This window comes from Cicer arietinum, chromosome 8, assembly GCF_000331145.2.
Source record: "Cicer arietinum cultivar CDC Frontier isolate Library 1 chromosome 8, Cicar.CDCFrontier_v2.0, whole genome shotgun sequence".
Classification (NCBI taxonomy): domain Eukaryota; kingdom Viridiplantae; phylum Streptophyta; class Magnoliopsida; order Fabales; family Fabaceae; genus Cicer; species Cicer arietinum.
In genome coordinates this window covers 22,854,497-22,879,521 of record NC_021167.2, presented here as the reverse complement: position 1 = coordinate 22,879,521, position 25,025 = coordinate 22,854,497, and the positions used below count along the sequence as shown (strand labels likewise).

At 30.5% G+C, this 25,025-nt stretch overlaps 2 protein-coding genes across 2 annotated transcripts; one reads left to right on the top strand and one right to left on the bottom strand.

Moving 5' to 3' along the window:
• Positions 1-4,310: 4,310 nt before the first annotated feature.
• LOC101508019 (hypersensitive-induced response protein 4) lies at positions 4,311-8,255 on the top strand. Its single transcript, XM_004514913.3, has 5 exons — positions 4,311-4,607; positions 5,650-5,770; positions 5,846-5,937; positions 7,115-7,211; positions 7,629-8,255. Exons 1-5 carry the CDS (start codon positions 4,413-4,415, stop codon positions 8,000-8,002), a joined length of 879 nt encoding a protein of 292 aa, XP_004514970.1. The 5' UTR covers positions 4,311-4,412; the 3' UTR covers positions 8,003-8,255.
• Positions 8,256-9,767: 1,512 nt separating this feature from the next.
• LOC101514242 (pentatricopeptide repeat-containing protein At3g62890-like) lies at positions 9,768-12,779 on the bottom strand. The gene is made up of 2 exons (XM_012720146.3): positions 11,983-12,779; positions 9,768-11,538 (listed from the first exon to the last, which is right to left on the bottom strand). The coding sequence occupies exons 1-2, from the start codon at positions 12,640-12,642 to the stop codon at positions 10,342-10,344; spliced, it is 1,857 nt and encodes a 618-aa protein (XP_012575600.2). The 5' UTR covers positions 12,643-12,779; the 3' UTR covers positions 9,768-10,341.
• Positions 12,780-25,025: the final 12,246 nt, after the last annotated feature.

The following is a 25,025-nucleotide window of genomic DNA, read 5'->3' as shown; positions in this document are numbered from 1 at the left end:
AAAAGTAACGATAGTGACAACGATGCCACAAGCGATGAGGAAATGGACCTCTTTGAGAGAAGAAACAATAAGTATATAAAACGCAAAGGAGCTCAACATAAGTACAAAAATAGTAAAAGGATGATTGTCCTAACCATGTGATGAAAAAAAGTAGACCTTAAAGGAAGCAAAAATATAGTGGCAAGGGTCGAAGAACATACATTGCTTGGGAGGATGATGAGAAAGTAGACTCATCAACAAACAACTTTTATGAGAATGAAACCACAAATCTATGTCTCATGACTCATAGTCATGAGGAAGATGAGGTAAGTAACTTCGACTCCAAAAATTTACCTTCATATGAAAGAACTTCAAAATGCTTTTGAGGAAATGCATGAGGAAGCAAAAAATCTTTCAAAAAGTTGTCAGCCAAAGAAGGGTTACCCTTAATATGGAATCCAAAAATTTGAAGTTGTAAACTGAATTGAACTCTTTCAAGCTACGTATGAAAAATTCTCTAAATGTAAATATTGATCCTCCTTAACTTGAATGGAATTTTCAATTTGTGGAAAATGTCCTAGTTTGTATGAGGAGATCTCATCTCTAAAAAAAAACCTATAAAAAGTATCAAAGGAAAGTGTGAGATTTTCTATTAAAGAAAATGATTTTAGAAAACCTTATAAAAAAGACTCGAGCACAATTTACTTAGTATAAGTCAATTATGCGACAAGGGGTATAAAATAACCTTTAATTTCTTTGGTTGCCTAATTGAACATGATACAAGAAAATGTGTTTAAAGGTATAAGAGTTGAGAATATGTATATGTTAGACTTAGATTAGATGATGTTTCATTAACAGGGACAAAATGATTCATAACTAAGAGGAAGACTCTTGGTTATGACATCAACATTTAGCTCAAGTTCATTTCGATTTGCTAAATAAGGTAGCCTCTAAATATCTAGTAGTAGGCCTTCCAAAACTAAAATTCTCAAAAGATAGTATGTGTGACGCTTGTCAAATGGGAAAACAAACTAGGGTTTCTTTTAAATCTAAAAATGTCATTTCAACCTCGATACCTATAGAACTTCTCCTTATGGACTTGTTTGGTCCTTCGAGAGAAAAAAGTTTAGACAACAACTGTTATAGTTTTGTAATTGTAGATGACTGCTCTAAATTCACATAGACTCCATTTTTATCTAGCAGAAGATTAAAATTGTTCCGCTTTTGAAAACTTTCCTAAGGTTAATCAAAACACAAAAGGTGTCAAAATAATTTCTATAAAAAGCGAACATAGACATGGATGTGAGTTTGAAAATTGTAGTTTGATAGTTATTGCATTGATAATGGAATAGATCGTTTTTTGCTCTTATAACTCCACAATAAAATGGTGTTAGGGAGAGAAAATATATAATATTAGAAGAATTGGCTAGGAAAATGATTAGTGAGGAGACTACTAAAAGTGAAGAGTCTTGAACCAAGGAAGAAAAAAATAGCATCATTGAGGAGGAGTCTAGTTCGAAGCCTGAACTTCCTCCAAGCTGGAGGATCTTGAAGGAACATCCTTGAGACAACATATTGGGAATATAAGTAAAGAAGTAAGCACAAAAGTCACAAAAAAGTAATTTTTGTCATTACTTTTCCTTTTCAATTTGAGCCTAAAACCATAAAAAAAAAAAAATAAAAAAAAAAGGCAATATTTGATGAGTAATGGCTCATGGTTGTGCAAGAAGAATTAAACGAATTTGAAAAAAACAAGGTATATGACTTAGTTCCATTACCTAAAAGCCATTAAGCAATTGGTACTAAATGGGTATTTAGGAACAAATTAGACAAAATGGTGTAATAACAAGAAACAAAACTCGTTTGGCGACTAATGGGTATAACCAAGAGGAATGAATCAACTATGAGGAAACTTATGTGTCGGTTCCTCGACTCGAGGCTATACGTCTACTTTTAGCTTTTTCATGCTTCATGGATTGTAGACTATATCAAATGGATGTCAAAAGTGCATTCTTAAACGACTATTTAAACAAGGAGATTTATGTGTCTCAACCACCCGAGTTTGAAAATTTTGAGCATCCTGATTAGGTTTTTAAACTAAAATGAGCCTTATAAGACTCAAACATGCTCCTAGAACTTGGTATGAGCATCTAGGTAAGTTTCTTATTGAAATTATTCTCAAGAGGGAAGGTTGACACAACCTTGTTTGTTAAGCACAAGGGAAAATACATTTTGTTAGTTCAAATTTATGTCGACAATATTATATTTGAATCGACTAACGACACATTATGTCAAGAGTTCTCTAAGTTAATGTAGGGGGAATTCAAAATGAATTTGATTGGAAAATTAAACTTTTTCCTAGGGATTCAAATTAAGCAAATGGACAACGACATTGTCATCAATCAGTCAAAGCATTGTTTGGAACTTAAGCAATTCAATATGCAAGATGCTTAGTCCATAAGCACACCCATTGAAAACAGTTGCACTTTGGATAAAGGTGAAATAGAAACGACGTTGAGATAACCAAATATTGTGGTACGATAGGTTCATTTCTATATCTTTCATCTAGGTCAGAGATAATGTTCAGTTTTATACCTTACAACACAGAAAACAAACCTAGTTATTCCCTTCTTGGTGTTCTATGATAAGATTAGGGTGAGTGAGTGCAATGAGAGAAATAGAACTGATGAGTTTAATTTGGTGTGAATGGACCATGATAAGATTTGGTAAATGTTCAAATTTAAAGGTGTAAAAAAGTGGTCTATGATGTACCAATCTTTTCTTTAGTCTATTTTATATGTTGCCTTTTTCATTACTTTATTCTTAGTTTTAGTCTTAAGTTTTGGGCCTAACTCTTGGTTCAGCCCAATTCATTTTCTAAGTCAATCCTCTTACAGTGGGCCTAGTCCTATTCTTAGTGCAAGAGTTTTTTTATTATTATTTTTTTTCAGTTCTAAGATGCAATAGGATGGTTTTCTAAGTCATTGACATTTTGTAAATTCACAGACGATCAATTAACAATAAAATAAGTTTAATATGTGCAAATATTTAAGTGGCTTTTGTAAAAATAATTTATGACTATTCAAGAGTTCTTTATGCCTTTCGATGTCGATTAATAATTTATAACTTAAATACCATGTGTTTAAAGAATGTAATTACTAATTAGGCTACTTAGGTTTGGTTTGGATTCCCCCATTGGAATTAATTTCAATAAGGGTAGGAATATTAGTTTAAATGTTTAGATTTATCATTTTTTAATCCGCTACAACAAAGAAAATAGAGAAATAATGGCTACCATTATCTATAGAATTACACGTAGTAATAAATAAATGTGTTTATTACAAAATTTGCATTCAAGAAATAACAAATTATTAGTCTTAAGGATATTTTGTCGGTCTTTTTCTAAACTAAGTCACAACTACTCTATTACTAACAACTTTTACTTACATAAAAAAAAAAAAAAATTAGTACAGATTAGTCTTTATCGTAATTGAGTTATAAAAATTTTTAAATCAAGATAAAATCATAATAAATACAATAATCAATAAAGAAAATCATCATACAATTTTGGTTCAAAACCTACTATAAATAAATGGTTAATTCCTACGAGTAACAAACTTCATAACTCAATATAGTAATGCTGTAATCACACTGCCTTACTTTAATATCAAAGTGTTTTTTTTAAATGATTTTAATATTAAAGACAGAAAATCATCATACAATTTTGGTTCAAAACCTACTATAAATAAATGGTTAATTCCTACGAGTAACAAACTTCATAACTCAATATAGTAATGCTGTAATCACACTGCCTTACTTTAATATCAAAGTGTTTTTTTTAAATGATTTTAATATTAAAGTGTTTTATATCACCTCACATTGAAAAAGAAGCATACGAAAAAGCGAAGAAATCAATATTAACTAATCACCACTCCAAAATAATCAATAATATCGAAGATGAAAATAAATAATATTTTATTGAAATTTACAAACCATTAATAATACATAAACACTACCTTTTTATACATCTGTCCCATCTGACTAATTCAATTAATCCAATCACATGAATTAACCTTGCTAAATTAACTATATTTGATTAATTCAACTACATAATTAACTATAATTTTTAACATAATCTAAGTCAATAATCTACTCAAATAAATTAACTAACTTTTTGTATCTTTTTGATGTCGATGAAACATTTTTATTTACTTAACCAAACACTAGGCACCGATATTTCCACGTGATATCCACAAAAGTCAGATTGTAACATCGTGATGTATATTACTTTATATTATATTAGATATTTTATACTTCCAAATTAAGATGTATAAAATATAAACATTTTTATTTGAAAATGAATATTCATACCATATATTAACAACAACAAAAACTAAGAAGAAAAAAAAGAAAGGAAATTAAATTTAATTATAATGGGAAACACGTTCTGTTTCTTCTGCGGTTGCGTTGAACAATCGAGCGTTGGTGTTGTTGAACAGTGGGGTCGTTTTCACAGATTGGCTCAACCTGGTTTTCAATTCTTTAATCCCTTCGCCGGTGAATGTCTCGCCGGTATTCTCTCCACTCGGATCGCATCTCTCGATGTTAAGATCGAAACTAAAACTAAGGTATAAATTTTCTTTTTCATTTAACGATTTTTGAATTTTATTTTTATTTTTATGTTTTTGATGCTTTGATTAAGAAGGAAAATGGTTTTGTTCTGTTAATTCGAAATTTGGTTGGATTTAAGTAGAGTTTGATGGTTTGATGTTCTTAATGCTTTGATTTCGAAGGAAAATGATTCGGAATTCGGTTGAATTTAAGTAAGTTTGATAATAGATTGTTTTATGTTTTTAACATTTTGATTTTGAAGGAAAATGATTCTGATAATCTGAAATTCGGTTGAATTTAAGTCAAGTTTGATGATAGATTGTTTTTATGTTTTTAACATTTTGATTTCGAAGGAAAATGATTCTGGTAATTCGGAGTTCGTTTGAATTTAAGTCTAGTTTGATAATAGATTGTTTTTATGTTTTTAACATTTTGATTTTGAAGGAAAATGATTCTAGTAATATGAAATTTGGTTGAATATAAGTAAAGTTTGACAAAAGATTGTTCTCATTAGAGATTGAACTTAGTGTTTTTCTTATTCTTAACTCTTCCATTTCGAAGGAAAAGGATCATAATAATTCAAAATTCGATAGAATTTATGTTGTGATGCATGGATATGCTAATTTATTTAAGTAAAGTTTGACAAAAGATTGTTCTGATTAGAGATTGAAATTGGTACTTTTGACGGATTCAATTTTAACTAAAGTTTATTAATCACTTAAGTCCAACGATTGAGTTTTAAAGGTTTTTCAATTATTATTTTTGTTCTTAACCATTCGGTTTTAAAAAAAAAAGGATTCTATGATCCAGAGTTTGGCTAGAGGCTAGAGGTAAGTAAAGTTTAGCAAATAGTTATTTTTGACAAAAATCAAATTCAGATATTCACGATTGAGTTGATATTTTAGTTAACCATTTGAGCGGAATTTACATGGTTTTATATCCAGGTTTTAATTTATAATTGACAATATTTGATATAATAATAATAATAATAATAATAATAATAATAATAATAATAATAATTATAATTATAATAGGGTATGGTTTTTTGTGTGGGTGCAGGACAACGTGTTTGTGCAATTGTTATGTTCGATTCAATACCGTGTGGTGAAGGAAAATGCAGATGATGCTTTTTATGAGTTACAAAACCCGCAGGAACAGATCCAGGCTTATGTTTTTGATGGTACGTATTTTTTCATTGTCTTGTTTTTGTTTGCTATTTTTGTTGTTTGTGTCTGATTTGTTTTTGTTGTTGTAGTGGCGCGTGCTATTGTTCCGAAAATGAGTTTGGATGATTTGTTTGAGCAAAAAGGCGAGGTTGCCAAAGCTGTCTTGGACGAACTTGAAAAGGTGACTCTCACTGCTTTTATCAAATCATCATAATTAATATAGTAAAAAAAACGTACGGTTATTTTCATAGGAGTATGTAAGAATTGGCAAGTGAAAAGAACTTTAGACTTTCATACACAAAGTACTATAGTATTTGATAAAAGACAAGTTCCACTGTGGACCACCTTAATAGTGGTCCATAGTAGACTAGTACGTATAATCAGCGGAAACTCCAATGATGATCAATGATGTCCATCGAAAAGGGAAGCTCATGGTTCTGCTTGTCTTTACAGTTGAGAATGTAACTTGATGGGTAACATTTCAACACAAACTAGGAAAAGCAAATATAAGTTGAGTTTTGAGGCACATATATTTGTTTTCTCTTGTTTTTGTCAAACCCATGCCGATCACCTCACTTGTCAACTGTGAGGACATGGAGAACTATGAACTTCTACTTTCGGAAGATGGCGTTTGTCGTCATTGAAGCTTCAAACAATTTTCAAATGGGCTACCTATCAAAGTGATCCATTGTAGAGATTCTCTTGACAAAAATCCTACAAACTATCACAAAGTTGTTGTTTTTCTGTGGTCGTTGCTACTCTTAAAATGATTGTTTGCTAATACTGGAAGATTTTACTTGTTTTTGGTCTAGGCCTAGACCCTCAATATCCTAACAGTTACATTGGGGGAACTGTGTTCTTTAACTTTAGGATGGGAAAGACATGGTGCCTTTGAATGTGTAGAGGAGAGAAAAGGGTGAGTAAAATAAGAAAACAAAGATAAGAGTGAAGATTGAGTAAAGAGAGAGAGAGACAAAGGCTAAACTAATCTGAGTCTAGCCAGATCAATCCATTTGAAAAAGCTTAACTCTCTTAGCATCTATTTTTTTCATTCCTAATACTTGAACCTTAGATTTTACTTAAGAGAACCAAATTCATTGCAACTTCAATAGTTTATGTTAAAGCATCTGTTTCGAGATATTACATAATTAAGTAACACTTCACTGTACCTATTCACTTTCTTCAAGGTTCTATAAGTGAGTTATTAGGTAATTAATTGAGTTTTATATTAATTTAATGTGTTCTACTGTAGTTGTGCTGTATAACTTTTTTCTGAATTTCTTGCTGACTTTTTCATGTGCATACCAATTTACCAATCTCCTAATTCTCCTCTCCTTCTCCTGAATTTCATGTATAAGGTGATGGGAGAGTATGGATATAGCATAGAACACATACTGATGGTTGATATTATACCTGATCCTTCTGTGCGGCGGGCGATGAATGAGATCAATGCAGGTAAAAATAATACTTTGTGGTTTTTAGACTCTGTTTCTTTTCTTCCCATAGCTATATCAAGCAGTAAAATGTATGTATAAAGAATACTCATCACAAAATTAACATTAGGTTCTGAAAAATGATTCTGTGGGTTTCGATGTTTTACCACTTTACTTTCTTCCCCATTTAATATTTGTAGACAACAATGAAATTAACCATTATTTTCAAACACTAATGTCCTGTTCGGGGTGGTTTTTTATATGATGTTTGAAATTTTCAAAAACTAAAATCAGTTTCAGCTGAGCTTTCTGTTTCAGTTTTGAGTTTTCAATTTTCAGTTTCAGTTATGAGTTAAGCTCGTTGTGCACACACACACAGGTTATTGCATCTTTTTTGCTGTATGCAGCTTAACTAATGAGTATTGATTTAACTTCACAGCTCAAAGGATGCTACTTGCAAGTGAATTCAAAGGAGAAGCTGAAAAGTTGCTTCTGGTTAAAAAGGCAGAAGCAGAAGCCGAATCAAAGTATTTGGGTGGCGTTGGTGTGGCGAGGCAGCGGCAAGCTATCACAGATGGACTGAGAGAGAACATCTTGGAATTCTCTAACAAGGTAGAAGGCACTTCAGCTAAAGAAGTGATGGATCTTATCATGATTACTCAGTACTTTGACACAATCAGAGACCTTGGAAACTCTTCAAAGAATACCACAATTTTTATACCTCATGGACCAGGCCATGTTAGGGATATCGGCGAGCAAATACGCAATGGAATGATGGAAGCATCATGCGCTCAAGTAACCGATATCGAGTGATTTTGTAAAATTGCCTTTTATCAAAGTACACACCACCTTTCTATCACTCTCACACATCATAGTAATATATGTGTATATGTAATATGTTTCTGTTGGATTTTGTGGAAGTGCAGTTTTGAACAGTTTGAAGTTGTAAATTTAGATGGTTGAGTTGTACTATACAATCTCTGTAACCATGCTATAGATTCCTTGATATTTTGATGTTATGACAATTCAAAAGATGATATTGATATGTAATCTTGTGTTTTGGGAACTGATTTTTTTCCCCAAAGTAAAAATCTCAATATATCTATCTATTTTCTCTAAAATTGAGTTGGTTGCTCTCATTGTAGTATGTGACATACTCCAATGTTTTTGGATCCACCTGCAAACTCCAATGCCAGAAAAAAAAAATGATATGAAAAGGAATAATGCAGGAAAATTATTGCTTCCAAGTGGGAAAACATTTTCTAGTCATACACGGATGCTGCTTACCAAGATATGATTGACTGAAAAGATAAAAAGGGTAATCCTAACTGATAACATTGGACCAACAAAAAAACTGAAATAATAATGCAGACTCTATGCAGATCTATTATTAACCCGGATCCTTTGTATTCATGCAACCAAATATCAACTGTTAGATCAAGGTACAATCTAAATTCAACGGTGGATATTTGGCTACTGTACTGTCATCAGAGGATTCGGGCTGATATGTTGTAGGTGATAACCTCACAGAAAAACTTTTGTTTAAAATCAAAATATAAAAATTGAAATATTTTGCAAAAACGAGACATGTTGACGATGGCTAAGAGCTGCACAACAATTATTCCACTACAATTGTACATTACCAGTTCCAGCAAGAACAAAGATATGGGTTTGCAAGTCAAGCTATTGTTTGTTTAGAACATGAGTGCATAAAGGATTTAGGTAACAACAATTAAGTACAGTTGTTTGGCTTTAGCGTCCCCATAGATAGCTCCGTTGGTGAGGTAAGGAACATCAAAAGAGATTTAAGAAGAAGGTACTAGATTTAAACCCAGAAAACTAACATAACTACTAACTTACTAACATTTGCCTATAAAAAAGTACCTTGCATTTGACCGCTTATAACATACTTAACTTCCTTCTCTATCTTTATTATTTTATATCTATCAACTAGTTCAATTGTTAATATTACTAAACACTTCTAATTCAATAAGTTACAAAGGATATGACCTTGCTATTGCTTTTCTTTTGTGCCTTTTCTTTTGCATAACAAAATACCATAAACTACAAAAGGCAAAAGCAGAAAAAGCTTGAGGAAAAATCCCAATGAATGTGAAACAAAAGAATCTCCATCTTCACCAAAGCATATTTCCTTGTACCTAAGTATTCTTCCATGTCAAATTCAGAACAGCATTTTTAGAAGACATGAGCAATAGAAAATGACAGAAATCCAGAACACTGCTAACTCTCTCAAGTTGATTCATTCTACTTCAGTTGTGTCCTCCTTTTTCCCTTTAATACCTAACCTTCTCTCCTTTTATGCTTCTCATTCCCCCTATTACAATTTCTGTATAATTAAACCTCATCTTTGATCAAATATATTACTAAAACATGACAACAAGGTAGTCTCTGCATGGATTTCCAAACCTCCTGAATGCGGGATACAATGCTGGTTGTAAGGTCACCAGCCTTACCTAAAGATTTCAACTACAGGGTTTATCTAATGTGGCAAGAAGGCTTCTGCAGCATTAGAAAGTTTGTCGGAATCAAGCTTTATCAGGAAATGGAAATCCCCGAGTCAAGAAGAACTAGTATATGCTTAGTAGAAACCAGCTTCATTAACATTCTCATATTTTTTACACAAAACAAAAGACTTGGTTTTTTATTATTTTTTTACAGAATACAAGACCAAGTCAAGGGTACTTAATACAGACCAAGTCAACCTCATCAGTTCCTAGAGAAAATGGGCATGTCATGAAACCTCACAATAATCCATCTCATTGAACAAACAATCAACATCATGCAGGACAAAAACCCTCACCGTGATGCATAAAGCAAAGGGCTTTTTTTTTTTCTTTCCTTTGGAAAGTACATTGTTGAATCCCTACAACTTGCAAATATAGAGGACTTTTAACCTTCTTTGGACTTTGTCAATCAACCAAACTCACCAGACACCAATTCCTCCTCAAACACACAGCAGGGAGAGCAGATTTATGCATTAGGCATTATGTTTGAAGAACACTTTCCTTATCTACCACTTTCATTTCAGATTAAAGGTGTGTCTGGTGTCCGACATGTCTCCGTGTTCAACACCGACAGTGTCTATGTGTAAGTGTTGTGTCCGGCACCTTTTTTTGTTAGTGCTTCATTGTCTACCAGTAGTCTTTGCATGAACAAATTCCATCTTTGAAGTGATGATACCTTGTCCTATCACGAACTACAATTACTCGATCATAAACCTTGGAGATAAACTTTGTTGCTTGATGACAATCCCCACAAACTCTTAAATTCTTCACAATGCGAATTGGAGTTCCCGGTTCTGTGTTCATCAGTCCAAAAGCAATAGCCAGCTTCTCACTGTGAACAGAAAGAGCAGTCTCTTTGTCTTCCTCATCATCAATGTCAAGCAAAAGTTCCCCTAACTCAGGAACATACCCTGCAATCTTCAACTTGCTTATCATTTCATCCAAAAACGAATAAATCTCTCTACTTCGTGGATGCGATCGATCTCCAACAAGGAATTGATGGAACATCCCTTTCAATTCAATTGAGCTGCAACCAGGAATCTTTTTCTTGTCACTACTGATTCCATTCTTCTCTCTCAGCATTCTTGCTTCATTCCATCTCCCAGATGAAGAATATATATTACCCAACAGAACATGACACCCTATATGATTAGGGTCAATTTCTTTAATTATCCTACCTATTCTATATCCGCGTTCCATATCTTTATATATTCTACAAGCATTCAACAATGCTCCCCAAATCGCAACGTCTGGAGCCATAGGCATGTTCAAAATCATGTCTTCAGCTTCCTTCAAGAGCCCGGAACGACCAAGTAAATCTACCATACATCCATAATGCTCTATTTCAGGAATAATTCCATAATCATTAGTCATCAATTCAAAATATAACTTTCCCTCCTTTAACATATAGCCATGGCTAAAAGCGTTTAATAAGGCGATGAATGTTACTTTATTAGGAGAAACATTTTCAACCTTCATTTGTTCAAAGACATTTATAGCTTCTTCAGGTTTTCCATGCATTGCAAACCCACCAATCATTGCATTCCACGGCCAAACCTTTCGCTTCACTTTGTGTTCATAGAAAACACTTGATGCAGATTCTATCTCTCCACACTTTGCATACATGTCAATGAGGCTAGCAAGAAGTCTATCATTCATCTTAATTTCACCCCTGCGAATGTAAACATGGATCCACTTTCCCTGATCCAACGCGACAAGATTTGAACAGGCTGCGAGAGCGCTTACCATGGTATATTCATTCGGTTTGACCTTGGTTTGCAACATCTTGTGGAAGAAGTCCAAAGCCTCCATGAAACAGCCAACCTAAAGTAAGCATGAAGTTATTTTAGACAGAGTACATAGACAATCAAGTTAAATATTGTTAGAATATAAAATAATATCTTGATATTATCCTAGAATATCTTGATACTATCTTAGAATATCTTTGTTTATCTTTGAGGATTAGTATTTAATCTTATAAATAGGAATAGAATATTTGTAATTATCTTATTTCTTCTAAACCTATATAAAGAGTCTCCATTGTGTAGTTTAAACACACGGTTTCACCATAAAATATAATATACTTTCAACTGTATACTTGTGCAATGGCGAGTGCACACAACAATCAGGGTTTGCAAGTGGTTGGTGTGCAGTGTTGTAAACATTAGGGTACCGAGTTTGATTCCTACTCATAAAAAAAAACATGGCAATCATGTAAAGATGTTAGTATCATTATATATTTTATTTTACTTTCCAATCCCACAATACCTGAACATAACCAGCTATTATAGTACTCCATGATACAAAATCTCTCTCTTGCATTTCATCAAACAATTCCTTAGCTTGAATCATGTCACCGGATCCAACATAAGCAGCAATCATGGTGTTCCAACTATACAAGTCTCTATCGATAGCCGAATCGAACACCTTCCGCCCATCCTCCAAAAATCCCCACTTTCCATACATACCAATCAAAGCATTTACAACAAACACATTATTTTCCAAACCAACTTTCACAGCATGTGAACGAACCTGTTCCCCCTCCTTCACACACAACCCATTTCCACACACACCAAAAGTAAACACAAAGCTATACCGATTCGGAGAAAGACCTGAATCCCGAATTAACGATCGAAATACTCCAACAGAATCACAGCTAGAATTGGGTGACAAAGAATATGCTTTGATCATGGTATTGTAAATGAACAAGTCTGGTTGAGGAATTGTATCAAACAGTTTGTGTGCATAAGAAAGAGAGTATAAAGCAACATGTTTTAGGAATTTGTTGGCTAGTACATTGTGTGAGATTATTGATGTGGTGATTAAGTGTGCATGGGTTTGCTTAATTTGTTGCATGGATTTGAATGAATCAATCAAAAAGCTAAGTCTAACATAGTTAACAACATGAATAGGCTTAGTAACAATCATGTTTTTGTGTTTGGTACACTACAATGAATTCTATAACTTAGAGAATTGAAATATAGCCCAAATGTCTTATCTTGGGCTGGGCTTTTTTCATGGGCTAGGCTTTTTTTTAACAAATAAAGTTTAGATACTAGCACCCCCTATTTTTTCCACCGCCACCCTCTTTTCACTTTTTTAAATGAAATTCCTTTACTATACCTCCTAATGTTTGATACTGAGAGAAAGTGAAAGGAAATAATGAGTAAAAAATGAGTGAAAAATTAGATGATATTTTTAGTTTTGAATATAAGTGTGAAAAAAGTGAAAAGAAAGAAAGATGTGTATTTGTTAAATATAAGGACTGTTTTGTCATTATACAGAACTGGGTCTTTGCATCTCAGGGGGAGATTTTTTTTGGATGGATGTGGGACCCAAATAATACTTTTTTTTTTCTTTCTCTTTGACATAGATTCCAAATGATGGAAACACACTTTTGAATAAACACTTTTCTTCCTTTTATCTTTCTATCCATTCACTTTCCTTAGAAACCAGCAATACATAAAGGTATGTTTGGATTGAGGATTTTGGAGGGGATAGAAGGGATTAATTTTCTTTTATAAATTAAAGATACTATAAATTGTTTTTAAAAATAAATTAAATGTGATTGAAGTAATATATGATTATTTATGATGATATCTTTTTAATTTTATTAAAACATTAAATATATATTAAAATATAGACTTAACTCTCTTAATATCTCTCTAAAATACAAACTCCCGACCGTAGAGTGTTGCATTCTATTCTCATAAAAATGAAAAATATAAACATTAAAAATAGAAGAAAAAAATAGAGAGAAATGAGTAATTATTAGTAGTTGCATTTTATTCTCATATAGAAATAAACAACTCATTTTCTTGATAATATTTGTAAGAATAGCTCTTGGAATTTTTCAGCTGAGGCAAAAGATGGGTAAAAAGAGTTTTCGGGTAGAAGGACCTTGGCCATGAGAGGGGGTGTAAGTAGTAAGCCCCTTTAAAGAGTTCATTCACTTTTAAGCCCAACCCATCAAATGAGAGTATGAGTCTTTAGACCATTTTCCTCATACTATTACTTTTTGGACCCTCTATATCATTTTTAAGAAATTTTATTTTTTTAACTTTCTGGTGCGCAGAAAAAATGATATTCTAATAATTTAAAGTTTATTTAAAATTTAACTAAAAATATTTTTTTTCATATAATTTAGTAAAATCTGAATTTTAAAGGTTTTTTTTCTTCTAATTCTAATACAAAAGTAAAGACAATTATCCACATCTAATTAAACATTCTAAGATTTAAATATAGGATGCCCTATGTGACAATGTTTTTGGTTCTTATCATTTTGGAAAAACAAGAGAATGACATGCTCATGATTTACTACTCCACAAATATATGATACCAAGGTATATATTATTATGTGGAGAAAATATACGCCCTGATGTTGAATGCGAAAATATATTAATAAAATGTGGATAATTTTTTTTTTCTTTTATAAAAGATACATATTTTAAATACTCGTTGAATTTAAGTGGTTAATAAGTTTTAGTTAAAGACGAATTATTTTGAAGAACTCAAATTTGAATTTTTACTCAAATAATTCTTGATCAGACTTTACTTATATCATGACTAACCTCTAAATACTAGAATCTTATTAATTTGAAAGTCAGATATTGAAAAAAAAAACATTAATTTTTATTAATACTTTTGAGAGTAAAATTATAATATAAGGGAAAGTTGAAAAAGAAGTAAACTATGAAGCGAAATGTTTAATTTAATAAATTGAGGTGGAAAGTGCAATTACACTTATAAATTAGGGAGTAAATTGCACTTGACCAGAAAATTTTTAATCCTTGCAACTTGGAGTTGATTTGCAATAAATTGTAAAAGAAGTTAGCATAATAAATTTTGAATATTAAAGAGTAACTGTATACTCATGTGCATGCACCTATATAATATAAAATTTGATACCTAGAGTATTGTACACTTAACAAAAAAGACAAGCATATGATATATTGCATAATACTACAAACTATATAATAATAATATGATTAACAACAGCACAATAAGCCTAAGAATCTTTGTCATATCATTAGGTGGTCCAATGAAATTACATTTTACAAGTGTTTTTCTTTTTGTTACAAAGCTTAGTACAATAATAGGTTTTGGTGGCCACTTGTAGGGATTGTTTGTGAGTACAGTAGTAATTATGGAACTAGAGGAATACAAGAAAGAAAAAGTATATATATAAAAAAAAGCTTTGTAATGATCATACACGATAAGCATTATTAGGTAAGGTAAGGTAAAATCTAGATTTGATGGCTGCACTATTTTCTTTTCTATGAGAGTTAAGTTCTAACTAAAACGACAAAAATTCATTATTATTAACTAACATGTTATTTTTTTTCCTTTAAATATTTTTAGTATTTGTTGTTGGAAAATTCTTAATTGCACCACCATCTATCGTAATATATCATAAAATAGTATTTGAAAAATGTTTCAAAATCTAACAATTATAGATACTTTTTTAAAATAGATGTTAATGATCATTTATATTTTCATGACTGATATAATATTTGAAATGATATTGATTCGATATAAATAAAAGAAAATAAATAAATATTTAATATTAAATTGACATCAATTAAATTATCGTCTTATCTATAAAAATATTGAAGATCGTGAACTATTATTTAGGAAACTAAGTATCATCAATCGTCGTTAGAATTTTCAATATATTTTTAATATTGATCTATGGTGGATCATTTGTGAAAGTGGTGCACCGTAAAATCCACATTTGTTTTCTTCTTGTTTTGTTTTTTTTTTAATTTTTATAAGTCTTCTTGTTTTGGAATTGACTTACACTCTATTTTAAAATGTCAATATTGATGATAAGCTCATTCATACAAAGTTCATTTAATCGCAACGTTATTTTTCATTCTACTATTTGTAACGGTCGAAATGATTGTAAATAGCAAGTGTCTAAAACACATCAAGATTCTTGTCAAATCTTTCAAAGGTTGGTCTAATTTTTCCTTTAGAGAAACATTTTATCAGCACGAAAGGCATACAATTTATTCTAATATACTTCTCAATACTCCATTCACTCTTAAATACTATCTTGAATTTCAAATTACTTGCAAATTCACTATGTATATAACTATTCTAACCGCCACTTCAGGTCTTAAAAAAAAGTTCTAAAATGTATAGCTTTGTGTTTAAAACCCCTTTTATTCCTTTAAGGTTAAAGGAAAAAATAGAATAATATTAAAATGATATTTCATAATCAAAATGAGGGTATAAGGTTAGCTTTCAAGTGTGAATGATTATTAGCTGGTCACTTTCCCAAAGTAGTGTAATCCAATTGAGTACTAAAAATCTTGCTGATTGGTGCCATTATATATGTTACTCTTTAATTTTACCTTTCCCCTTTATTTTTATACTCAATTATAAGTCCTATTTTATGTAATAGTCTCTTTCTAATGTCTATTGTATGATAATGCTTGGACCCATCTTCTCTTTCTAATTAATGTAATTTCAGAATATTTGATGGTAATTATAGGTTAATAGTACAATATAATAATACTACCTCCATTTCAAAATTTAAAGTTTTTTACATAGATTAAAAATAATGAATAAATATAACAATTTTGAATTAAAAAATATAACAATTTTATAAAATAATTTTCATTAATTATTAACTATTGAAAATGTCATAAATACATAATAAAAATTATTTATTTGATAGTAATGCCACACTAGTAATTTAAAGATAAAATTAGAATAATTTTTTTGGTTAATACAACACTTATTTTAAATTTTTTATTTATTGTTTTTCTAATTCTTTTGAATTGGGGCCACTTATACAAGAGCCAATTATGCCATAGATTGGTGGATAAACAGTGAAGACCAAATGAGAAAAAAGAAAGAAATCTCATGTAGAGAGGATTTGTTTTGGAAAAGTTTGTAGGGTCATGTATTAAGTGGGAGCTGCAAAAGTAACACACCATGTGATAGAAATATCACATATAATGGCTTGTACTTAAAGTTAGCTTCCTATCAAGTGTATGCAGTAAAATAATAACCGTAGTTAATATCTAATTTGACTAGGTTTTAATTCTATTCATATGTCATTATATAATTCATACTAGTTTTGTAAAAAAATAAAATCATACTAGCTAGAAAATTTGACTTGAATTTTTTAAGCAAAATTTCATGTTCTAAATGTATGTGTCTTAAAATTAAAAATATTATCGAAAAGAGATATTCTACTATAGATAAAAAAATTAGATTTTTTAGTAGAGATTAATTATCAATAAAATCTATGGATAGTGATTTCGTATATATGATATGATAACACAAAAAATATGCATAGTCATATATACAATAAAGGATAATTGTTATAAAAATTATTTATAATTGAATTAATTTATAAAATGTTAGTAGAACTCACACTATTTAATAAAATTTCATTTGAATTACAACACTATGAGAAAATATGTTATGAAATGTGTGATAAAAAATATAGTAGTAGTATTCATCTAATTGCATTCAGCAAATATTAAATGCTACTAAAACCTTAGCTTTAGGTTTACCAATTAAAATTTACCTAACATTAATTAATTTTAATAAACAAAATGCCACATATGCAAACAAAAAGACTAATATATTAAAATTTGATTTTAGATTTCACTAACTATTAAGAATTATTGGACCAGCACTTACTAAAAAATGTCTTTTATATATATGTTTTACTGTGTCTCCAACATATTAGACACCACCCCACTAAACTTTTTCTCTAATGATCAATAATAGTATGATATTATTGGCCTTTGTAGTATTGAAATTGATACTTGACCTTTTTGAAACCATATAATCATACCAAAAACAAAACCATATAAAATAAAATAAAAAACTCCAAATTCACTTTCAATTTGTGCCTTAGAATTGTGATATTTTTGCTCTTTTGATTTGAACATTAAAGTTAAATTAATGGACTCATATTAGCACTAAAAGAATAAATTAAATATTGTTTGCCAAACTCAAGCACCTCATATTGATAATCTCTTCATAAATCACTGAGGGTGTATACTATATGTAAATTATAAATTAATGCAACATTGGTGTCTACTCAACACTTACCATGTGAAACTTGATATATATGTCTTAATCAAACCCTATAAATTATAATTCTTTTTCCGACATATCTTCCCTTAACTATACTTTATGACATTACTTAACTTGTTAAAATGTACACTGCTCTGCATTTGTATGGATTTAATTTATATGCTTTATTAAAAAATTACATTGTTTTTTTATGCTTTATTAAAAAATTACATTGTTTTTTTTTATCACATCTACCTATGCAGATATTTATAAAAATAATTTAGGAATTAACATAATAAAGTGACATCATAGTATAGTATAATTTAGTCAGATATATATTGTTATGACTTAAATCACTAAGAAAAACAAATATTGAACACTTTTATATATTCAACGTGCGACTTCTAATAAATATGTAAAACAAATTATATTGTCAGTATATTGAAATTACTTTATTATTTTATTTCCTCCTCAAATTCATAATATTATAGTTATTGTTTTATCCCCGAATATTTTTAATACAAAAGTCTATAGGTCTTTGTAGTGCGGTTTGGGAGGTCATGGGGTAAAAAATTATCTGATTCGACGATTAAAATACTTATGGTTCAGTTTAGATGACAATTATAAAAAAAATTAATTCGATCTGAATCAAATTAATGAGGTTTAAATTAGATCAATTTTTGATAGATTCAAATTACAATTTGTAAAATATTATTTTAATACTAATATTATAAAATCACAATAAAATAATAAATTTGAAGCATAATATATATATATAATAAAAAGACTAAATTACATCTATAGTCCATTAACTTAATTTCAGGTAACATTTTAGTCATTTATTTATTTATTTATTTTTTTTTTCCGACTTGATCTTTTATTTTAATTTTAAGTGACAATTTGATATTTTATGTTTTAAAATTTCAACAATGTTATCCTTTTTTATACAAAAATTCAAAAAAAAATTCAATCAAAACTCATAAAATTAATTATATTCTTCAATATAATACAAATTTCATCAAATTCGTAACGCAAATCTTCAAATAAACTCATATTTTCATACTTTATTTGATATTTTTAGGAATAAAGGACCAAGTCGGGAAAAAAAAAAGATAAAGGACTAAAACGTTACCTGAAATTAAGTTAAAGGACCACAAATGTAATTTAGCCTAAAAAATAAATAAGCATTAAATTTATATATGCACTTTTATTTGGTTTGTAAAATGAATTTGAAATTCGATCGGTTAAAACAATAACACGATCTTCAAAGAATAGAGAGAACGAAATTGTACACAAGAATGCAAGACGTTTGGTAACGAAGTTCAACTAATGATACTTACGTCTCTGACTACAAAGTAGTTGTAGTTCATTTTCTTGGATGAATGAATTAGGGTTTATAGAGTACAAGTTGTACTTAAATAATAATTATAATAATAATAATAATAATAATAATAATAATAATAATAATAATAATAATAATGATATTCATATTACAACAATACTCATAAACCATATAGCGGGGAGCTATCGCCCCCCTCACCATCATTTGCCCCCACAACTAACAGATGGACCAAACCTCCCACTCGATATTACCTATGAGTCATATTCAACAATCTCCACATTTGTGAATATCAAACTTCTATGAAGATTTACTATATGATGCTCACATCTTTTCAATTGGGGTACAACTTCTGCTTAACACTAAAAAAATATTTAAAAAGTCCTAATAGGGCTTGAACTTGTCACTGGTGACTGGTTTGGTCAACATGTCAACTACATTATATGAAGTATGATCATTTTCAAGTAATATATGTCTAGATACAAGTAACTCTCTGATCTTGTGAAACCTCTCATTCATATGCTTAGTCATGGTGTGATACATCTAATTCTTTGCTAAAAGAAATGACACTTTGACTATCACAATGCAATTGAACTCCATATTGCTCAACACCTAATTCTTTTAATAATCATGTAAGCCATAAAAGCCTTTTTGGCAGCCTTAACTACTGTCATGTACTCTGCATCAGTTGTATACATAGTCATTATGGATTGAACTGACGACTTCTAACAAATAGGTCATCCTAGAAAGTAAAGACATATCTTGTTGTAGACTTTTTATAATCCATATCACCTGCATAATCAGAATCAACATATCTTACAATTGAAGGGTCACCTTGTTCGTTGCTAAACATGATACCTTGACATGTTGTACCCTTCAAGTATTTGAAAATCCACTTGACTGCTTCTCAATTATGTTTACTTGGGTTGGGCATAAACTTGCAAACTTGGTCTACAACTTATGTCAAATCTGGTCTAGTGCAAACCATAACATACATTAAACAACCAACAACATTGGCATATAAAACATTTGAGATATACTCATCTTCTCCTTTTTCATTGGATATTTATCCAACAACAACTTAAAGTGATTCTTCAATTGAGTACTCACAACCTTCAAATTGCTCATATTAAATATGTCTAACACATTTTCAACATAACTTTTATGATAGAGTCGTAATTTTCTAGCACTCATATCCCAATGAATTTAAATACCAAGAATCTACTTAGCAGCACTCAAGTATTTCATGTCAAACTCTTTTCTCAACATGATTTTCGATTTATTTATATCATGTATATGATTATCAATAACTTTTCCCCTTCTTTTTCTATTACTGCTAGTTTTATCTTGTACATCCACTTGCAACATATAGCCATTTTCTCTTTAGGAAGTTGACCAAGCTTTCATATCTATTTTTTTAAGGACTCTGTCTCCTCCACCACAACACCCATCAACTTATCTTTCTCCTAACTAGCTATAGCCTCTCGAAAGGTGGATGGATCTCTAGGACTAGTAAGAAGTGCATAAGCTACAGAGTCTTCATACTCATATCTTTCTAGTGGTTTCATCTGGTTATGCTCTCGATCACATAGAAGGGAGTAATTTTATCCTCCACTTGAATTTTCAGTTTTAGAGTTAGGTCCTATTAGTGGCTCATGTACTATACGAGTATTTCTTATTGGTAGTGGCTCAACATCAACTTGAATCTCCTTAGTGATAAAAGTTTATCTCTCTTATGTAGACATATCTTTTTCAACACAAACTGCTAATCAAATACAACATCTATATTGATCATCATCTTCTATAAAACGGGATCTCATAACTTGATCTATTTCACACCTTTTGCAGAACTGATAAAGACACATTTCTTCAACTTTGGATCAAGTTTAGATTTATCTCTAATTTAGCTTAAATTGTCAATATTAACGGAGTTAATGTTCATACTTCCTCTACAACTTCCCTTCCAATGAAGCACCGTGGTGACTTATTGATAAGATAGCATGTCATGTTAATAGCATTTTCTCATAAACCCTTAGAAAGTCCAGAATTTAACCAGATATATGCTTTTAGTTAGGGATGTGTTCAATATTTATGTCAAACCATTATGTTATGATGTCTTTCAAACTAGTAAATGCTTCTAAATATCGTGTTCCACACAAAACTTATGAAAACTTGAGTTAGTGTACTCTGTCCGATTATCTGCCCGCAAGTACCTAGTTTTTCTGCCCATTTGATTTTCTACCTCTACTTTCCACACCTTATACTTGGCAAAAACTTCACAATACCGTGTTTTGCACAAAATAGTTGGAACACCGACATAGAGCTCTTTATTAAGCCCCCACACATTAGAATGCACACGGTATAGGATTCCATTTGTTTTGTGTTTCCCAAATTTAAAAAGTGCACAACACTTTTTCCAAGTATATAATATTTGCACAAATCAAACTTATAATTGTGGGCTTCCTTCACCAAATATCTCTTATGAAGTTCTGTCATCCCACAATCATTGAGATGACTCAAACACATGTGCCACAATTCTGTTGCATCATCATCAAACTCAACTAACACAACAACACCTACTACCATACAACCCAATAGTTTGTATAATCCTGTTTGTTCTCATCATTGTCAATTCACCCTTGCTAACCTTCAAAATGTCCCTATATCCATCAGACTTATATGAGAAGCCATTTGCCTGTAGAGTACCTAGGGAGATTAGTTTATGTCTCATTTTTTGAATATATCTGACATCATTAAATGTTAGTGCACCACGATCGTCTATAGTAATTTCAATATACCCCATTCTAGTGATACTACATGCTTTATCATCAATCAAATAAACAAAACCAAAATTGTTTGACTTAAATGTGGTAAACCACTCAATGTGCAGCGTCATGTGGTAAGAAAAACTAGGTTCAAATAATTCATGCTTATATACATTTGTTAGATGAAACACAAAAAGTATCTCTAAAACTAGAGTCAATAATTCATGCTTATATACATTTCTTTCTTAAACATCTTGAACTACATTCGCATAACTGGATGAACTATGTGATTTGTTTTGACAATCCCTTCTCCAATACCCAATATGTTTGCAACTTAAGCAATATGTTATTTTTCTGTTCTTGGACTTAGACCTCTTATTCGCATAACATATTTTACCTTTGTTCCTCTCATGATCTTGACCATCTTGTACATATAGAACTTCGCTTGAAGATCATCCCAATGCATTATGTCTCCTTTGAGAGTGAGATTGAAGTGTAGTAGTAATATCATCAACCTTGATAGAGTCTTTCTCGTATGTAACATTTGTTATTAGGTGATCAAACGAACTAGGTAATTAGCACAACATAATAATAGCTTGGTCTTCGCCATCAACCGCCACCCCAAGCTATACCAAATCAATCATTATTTTGTTGAAGGTATTGGCATTTTGTTTCAAATTTGATCATTCTTACTTCTTCAATCTGAACAATCGTTGTTTCGCGAATAGTTTTTTCCTAATCATTTTGCACAAATACTAACTTTATAATTTCTCTCAGACTTTCTTTGGAGAGGTTAGGTATAGGATATGATACAGTGCCTCATCTTATACACATCAATGAATAATCCCAATGGCTTTATCCTTCATCTCCATCCAATTGAATTTTGCCATGTCTGCCACTTTCTTCTCACGCAGTGCATTTTGAAGATCTTGTTGTGCCAACAGATCCTTAACCCTCATTTGTCATAATTCGAAGTTGTTTGTTCTGTCGAACCTTGACACTTCGAATTTTACACCAGAGTTACTCTTAATATGATACTAATTGTTATAACAACAACATGATCTTAAAATAATAGAGATAACTAAATCGCAAACAAAAACACAAAATATTTGGTTATGAAGTTCGACCAATGATGCTTAAGTCTCTTACTACAAAGTAATTTTAGTTCCTTTTATTAGACAAATGGATTAGGGTTTACATAATACAAGTTGTGCTTGAATAGTCATATTAAGGTTCAAATGACAATAATATTCCTACACCATATTTTGGGAAGTTATCGCCCCACACATCCTAGTTATATAAAGTACTTTGAAGTCCTACACAGGTAAGCCAGAGGCTTTTAGCCTTTGTTTGAGATTTAAGAGATAATTAGCAGGAAGTGTTTTTGGAGAATTTCTCACTATATTTCAAAGTGTTAGATGATGAGAGAAGATGACTTAAATGTTGTTTACAACATGACTTTTATGAAATAACATGACTTTAATGTTATACATAAACATTTTAAATTTTATCATATGCATTTTGTGACATTCTCTATCTTGAATATATTTTAAAATACAAATATAATAAAAATACAAGTAAAATTGATCCATAGATTAAACATATTCAAGCACGTAAATAACACAATTAAAAAATATGCGGAAATAACAAATTCAAAATAGTTCAACCCCAAAATCGTCACACTAATAAGAGTTTATTATATATAATCTGAAATTTATTGATCAATTAACATGTCAAACAATCAATAAAAATTAAAATACTATTTATTGCATTGACAATATGTCAATTACTTTGTCTCTTCCTCGTTGACGATTAATTCATATGATGTTATCTCATCATCTACCCATACATGTAGCTTGTGAGTAGGCATAGGAAAACAAACAAAGGTGAATCATTATTCTCAAGAGATTTTAATTGGGTAAAATGAGAGTTGGTTTATCACGATTGTAACAAAGGTGAGTTGAGTGTTTGTAGGTTAAGAGATTTTAATTTTGCTTCTATTAGACAAATAAGTGTCGATATTGAAGATTAATTTGCATAAAATCTAGTTGAAATTATTGGCAAAAAAAAATGGTCTGGTGGGAAATGTTGTAATGAGGAATTCGAATAAGGACTCTAATTGGTGGAAAGATTAAAATTCAGTTTGTGATGGCATGGTCGATAGGAGAGTGAATTGGTTTTCTAATAACTTGAGTAGTGTTGTGGGTAATGGTAGAGTCGCCATCTTTAGATGCAACTCTTGGCATAAAGGAGGTTGGGTTAGTGATAGGTTTAAGTTGTTGTTTAGATCAACCATGGATAAACATATCTTAGTGGCAAGATTTTAGTTGTGGGTGGGGGTCTGGGGAAAGCATATCATTGGAGAAGAAATCTATTTATTTGTGGGAAGATTTGGTTTTGTAGTGCATCATGTCGTCGGAAAATTTTGTTGTGTCGGATAAAGTTTATTCTCCTTCTTGTGACTTTATTTAGAAAAAATTGGTTCGTCTTATAGTGTCCCTCTTTGCTTGGTGTCTCATGGCTAATTGACTTCCAACTAAGGATAATTTGGTAAAGCGATATGATATAAACGAGCATAATATCTTGTGTACTAGTGGTTGCGAAAAGGAGAAATTGTTATTGCATTTATTTTTATCAATGTCAACAATTTAATAAAGTGTTGTCTCATATTTTAACTTAGTTGAGTGTTCAAAATATTCTACATCGTTTTGTGTTCTCTCATGCTCAATTGAGGGTCTTTAATACTAATAAAAAAAATTAGACAAAAACTTCAAATTAAAGAACTTATTATATTATCAAATTGTAATAATAACAACCGATAGATGTTAATTATTACAAGTAAAAAATTGATCATAATTACTACTAATTTATTCAGAACTTACAAAAATTATACATTGATAGAATTACTATCAATATAAATAATTACTAACAAATTAATTATGTAAATAATACACAAAATTTCCACAACCGTACATGCGAACCGGTACTTTTAATATATTTAAAAATTATAATTATCACTATACTAAAATCAAACATATAAGATTAATTGAAAATATTTTATATATAATCTATTTTATGTTGGCCTCTAATAAAACTTGTCAAGATCCGTCACTGGCAATAATACTTTTTTGATTCATCAAAATATGACATATTTATATGAAACA